This window comes from Amborella trichopoda, chromosome 4, assembly GCF_054954075.1.
Source record: "Amborella trichopoda isolate Santa Cruz 75 chromosome 4, AtrichopodaSantaCruz75HAP2 v2.0, whole genome shotgun sequence".
NCBI lineage: Eukaryota > Viridiplantae > Streptophyta > Magnoliopsida > Amborellales > Amborellaceae > Amborella > Amborella trichopoda.
Window position 1 is genome coordinate 46,725,133 of NC_142339.1, and position 5,283 is coordinate 46,730,415.

The 5,283-nt window shown below is 41.2% G+C and overlaps 1 protein-coding gene across 1 annotated transcript; it reads left to right on the plus strand.

The window, feature by feature from the left end:
* Positions 1–1,861: 1,861 nt before the first annotated feature.
* LOC105420821 (pentatricopeptide repeat-containing protein At4g21065) lies at positions 1,862–4,356 on the plus strand. The gene has a single exon (XM_011625948.3). It carries the CDS (start codon positions 2,432–2,434, stop codon positions 4,250–4,252), a length of 1,821 nt encoding a protein of 606 aa, XP_011624250.2. The 5' UTR covers positions 1,862–2,431; the 3' UTR covers positions 4,253–4,356.
* The last annotated feature ends 927 nt before the right edge of the window (positions 4,357–5,283 follow it).

The following is a 5,283-nucleotide window of genomic DNA, read 5'->3' on the forward strand; positions in this document are numbered from 1 at the left end:
GATTTCTTTTTGATGTTTTGTGAATTCCTATGGGTGCTTGGGGGCAACAACAATTACAGAACTTGGTGATTTATGCCAGTGCCTTGGCCCGAGCGTGGTCAATAGTTTTTCATGTTTATTTTTGTAGTAGGCTGCTCTAGGAACAGCTCCAAGAGGCAGACAGTGTGCCAATGACTGGATTTTTTAGTAAGTGCTATTAGAGCTTTGAAATTAATCTGCTACCACCCCCAGAGAAGTTAATCAGTTTTGTGCGGATAATCGCAGCTTATGCATTGACAGATTATTCTGCTTGGTTAGGACTTCTTGTGATTGGGTCCCTTCTCTTAGGTGTCGTACGACTTGGATATCTTGGAGTTCCACATCAGTGGCTTGATCACATTTGAGGAAGCACCAAGCTTTGGAACTTGTATGCGTCCTTAGTTGAGGTTGTGGGGATTTTTAGTGATGTTGGCAAAGAGAACTGGTTATTTATTAGGTTGGAATTCCTTCAAAAATTGTTGATTATATCCTTCAAAGTACATATTTTGTTTGCTTTTGGGATATATGGGACGCATCTCCAGGCATCTAGATCGATGCCTGGGAAATGTCGGATTAAAAATACAACCATACAGATGATTACTATCTCTGATCAAAATGTTGGAAATGTGACATTGTGCGGTAGTCAAATTACATGCATTGTGCCTACTTGGCTGGTGGAGGTCAGTGGTATGTTTGCTGTGCTCTAAGCACAATCAAAGTCTTTGGACAAAGGTTTAGCCTTGTGAAAGCTCAATGACTGGTTTGGCCCATACAGTAATTGCAAAATGGGCAAACTTACTGAAGGTTTGTGGAATGCAGAAGAAGATATCATGCAAGCTGCCTGATTTGCTGAATTCTGTACCGTTAATGAAAACTAACTGATTTGCCTGTCCTTTAGTTACCAAGTTGTAGTGAATTTGAACTGTGCTGTTTTGGCCGATTCATGTTTAGTTTATTGAAAAAGAAAAGAGTCTCTCCTCAGTAGCCGTGTTTTGGAGAACAGACCCATTTATCTGTTTCAGTTTGATTCAGGCGAGTCTTAAGATGAATCGAGTTGCCCAAACCCATCAAATTTTGAGCAAATTTATCAGGGCTGCCTTGTTCAATGGTCCAAGTCCCGTGTGAGTAATAGTGGTGAAGTTTTAATCCGATGCCTGGTTTTGCGTCTGCTTGAGGCCATATTGAGACCTTTAGGCTTTTTGGGGCTTCTTGTGAAGATGGAGCCGGTCCCGTGGCAAATTTCAATTTTGAAAAATTTTCTTGTTCTCTTCTTTTCCAGTTTTTGCTTTTGATATTTGTGTGGATCATAAAGCGTTCAAATGGAAACAACCTCATTTTGGTATCTCATGCATCTTATGGGGAGAAGTACACCATAGTCTCATAGGCTATAGGAAATAATGCTTGCTTGAACAAATGATTGTGTATAGACAAATAGTTTACATTATTTCAAAATAATATAATTACAAATGCTGGGAATGGGGTTGAGGTCGTGCTGGTAGCACCACTTGAATCTTAGCTACCGATCTAGGTTTTCATTCCCATTGACGCATTTGAAAACTGGTAATTATTTTCAAAAATGGGTAGGGGCTTGCATTCTCCACGGATCAACCCAAAAAAAAAAAAAAAGTACAAATGCTTTAGTTTTGCAAAGTGTACTTTTGGCTCGTTCACTAGGAAGAGTGATGTGCTTCTAGTCCCACATTGGCAATTGGAATGAGAGTCAAATATATATATCAAGAAGCCCTCACTCCATTTGTGTTCATGGAATGAGACAAAGCAAATGTGAGGCTTGGCAATTGGAATGAGAGTCAAATATATATATCAAGAAGCCCTCACTCCATTTGTGTTCATAGAATGAGACAAAGCAAATGTGAGGCATGCAAAGCATCTGACGGCTACATTGAGTGTGTGAGGGTGTGTGCATGGATGCGTGTGGAAACAATTGCGATGGTTTAGTTCCATGGCCGAGAGGTACTGTGAGGCACACTAACTGTTTATCAACTCAAATTCATGAAAAATATCGTGATGGTTTAGTTTTATGGGCTGGGAGGTGTTTTGAGGCACACTACCTGTTTGGCAACTCAAATTCATGAAAGAACAATTGTTTCATGCGGGCTGGACATTATTATGAATTGCCACTAATAGGAAATTAGGGTATAGGTCTTGGCTAAGGTTTTTTCATCTATCTCTTGGATAAGTTTTGCGTTTTGAAGTGAGGCTCTATTTCTTTTGGCAGTGTTGCAGCTCTATTAAAACATTTTCCTTTCCATTATAGGCTTTGGTAATTCCTCACCGGTTCTATCTTGAAGACCCCCCTCTAAACTCCCTAATCTATAAGACAATGATCAAGGCTCGCTTCTAATATCGGATACTTTTTGTTTGTTGAAAACCAATTTATCTCATGTAAGTTGCCATGGTGATCCTTCTAGCAAAAGCTTGCACAACCCATGTAAAATTATCTCCAACTACTCGCCCACCAGATCACTCCTCTCCAATTTCGCAAGAAAAACGATGCTTCCTTTTAATTGAGCAATGTAACACATTGACCCAACTAAGGCAAGCCCATGCATCGATCATCAAATCTGGTTTGCAGCACAGAGGGACCCTCATTGCAGCCAAGCTGTTAGCCGCCTGCATCTCTTGCCATTCCCCTAGTAACCTGGACTATGCTCTGTGTATCTTCAACAGCTTCGTAGACCCGAGCCCACGGTCGTGGAACACCATAATCAGAGGCTTTGCAGATCATGGGACCAACCGGAAGGATGCTATCTCTCTGTTTAGGCAAATGCTTGAGCTTCGAGGGAGTAACAATGATGGCTATGAACTCACTCTCCCTTCTGTTCTTAAATCTTGCTCTAAGGCTTTTGCGCTTTTTGAAGGCGAGCAAATTCATGGTCAGGCAATCAAACGCAACTTGGGTCTCAATCTTTTTGTTCAAACCGCTATTCTGAGTTTGTACTTAGCTCACGGTGTGCTGGCTTTGGCGAGCCAAATGTTTGAAAGGATGCCTGTAAGGAGCGTCGTCTCGTGGACCGCTATGATTGATGGATATGCAAAGGCAGGATATGTAACCATGGGTTTAAGGCTCTTTAGAGAGATGCAAGGGGCTGGGGTGAAACCTGATCAGTTCACCATTGTGAGCCTACTCTCCATGTGCTCCTCCCTTGGTGCTTTGGAACTCGGTCGATGGGTCCATTCTTTTGTGAAAAGGAATGGTCTCGTGGCTAACGTATACATGGGAACTGCACTAATAGACATGTATTGCAAGTGTGGGAGTGTGGAAGAGGCCCTCACAGTCTTTCATGGCATGCAAAATCAGAATGTGCAGTCATGGAATTCCATGCTTCACGGCCTTGCCATACATGGGTTGAGTAGTGAGGCTCTCAAGCTTTTTGAGGAGATGGGGGAGAGTGGGCAGCAACCCAATCAGGTGACATTTGTAGCTCTTTTGTGTGCATGCAGCCATGGTGGTTTGGTGAACGAAGGCTGGTTTTATTTCAATTCAATGGCAAGCAAATACAAAATTGAGCCAAATATTAGGCACTATGGGTGTGTGGTCGACACGCTTGGGCGTGCAGGGTTGTTGAATGATGCTCTAAAGCTTATAAATAAGATGCCCTTGAGGCCTAATGCTGTTGTTTGGGGAGCGTTACTTAGCGGGTGCCATATCCATGGAAATGTGGAGATTGCAGAGCATGCCATGGATCGATTAATCGAATTAGAGCCATCCCATGACAGCCATTATGTTCTCATGTCAAACTTATACTCCAAGGCTGGAAGGTGGGATGAGATGGCGAAGGTCAGGGTCAAGGTAGGGGCTGGAGGGGCTAAAAAGCCATCGGGTTGCAGTTGGATTGAGATAGGTTATGAAGTTCATGAGTTTGTCATGGGAGACACATCACATAGCCAGTCTAATGAAATTCATGAAACCCTAGGGCAAATCATGAAGAGGTTACAGGCTGAAAGGTATGAAGAAGAAATAATTGGGAAGGGTGAGGAGAGGGAGGAGCTCACTCTCCCTCACCATAGTGAGAGATTGGCTCTTGCATTTGGGCTGTTGAGTACGAGCTCCCATGGAGTCATTAGAATAGCTAAGAACCTTCGCATATGCAGGGATTGCCATCACTTTATGAAGTTGGTGTCAAAGGTTTTTGGTCGTGACATAGTGGTTCGAGACTGCAATCGTTTCCACCAGTTCAGAGAGGGATTGTGCTCTTGTAAGGACTATTGGTGATCGCTTCTTAGAGTAGGGATTAAACTTGTATATATCTGGCTCATGAACATTATGATGTAACACTCGATGCTTGTCTGAAATCCAAACATTTGGGCATCATGCAATTTCTTAGCCCAATTACAATTTTGGCTTGTTTCAAAATTTCTCACTGGCAATAAAATGTTTGATTTAGCAAGTTCAAATAAAATAAAAGAAATAAATATAGAATCTCAAAACTTGATGCCATATAAAACTTTTTTTTCAATAACCAAAAGAAAGACAAACTATGTTTGGAAATAATAAAGACACAAGAAGTAAATATGCAAGAAACAAAAGATACACTGAGTCACCACCTTCCAATGACACGGGATCAATGATCACCCTTCAATCTCAATCATGGGAAAGTAATTTACGCAACCCTCCAATAAAACAAGAACTCATTTTTCAATCAAATCTCAAGCTTAGGTAGAACCCCTTGATAACCTAGTTGAGAGAGATAACATCTCCTTTACTACACCCTAAACCCTTAGCTTTAAATCATAAGATGGGAGAGAGGGATCCAAGAGACCAAGAGTGGGATGTGCCCCTTTGTTTAGCAAAATGAGAGAAAAAGTTTTCGAGAGAGAGAGAGGCATGCCCCCTATGTGGGCTTATGAGAGAGGGCTTTTCATAAGAGAGAGACAACATATGGTGTAGAGAATATTAGGTATGGTCCATCCTTTTTTTATAGTGTTTCAAAGGGTTTTACGATTTTTTAGGGTTTTCCATGATTTGCCTCTTCTTGTGAGATTGAATATGTACCATTGATCTTGGGTGACTTGTGGGGTGAGAGATATGAGCCATCAATTCTATAAATGGGCCATCAAGATCATATGGAACGTGCTAGAACTATTATCCCCCATTTCCTAAACTATTTTCCTATCAATTAATTTAAATAAGCAATAATATATAATAGTATTGTGCTTTCTTATTTTATACATAAGCCTTCTCACACATGTTAAAATTTTATTCAAAGCTTCCTCAGAGCACAAGCTTTCCAAAACACAAGATAT

Bases quoted from the DNA above. Each gene is read 5' to 3' on its own strand.
- LOC105420821 (XM_011625948.3), top strand. From the start codon at position 2,432: ATGGTGATCCTTCTAGCAAAAGCTTGCACAACCCATGTAAAATTATCT.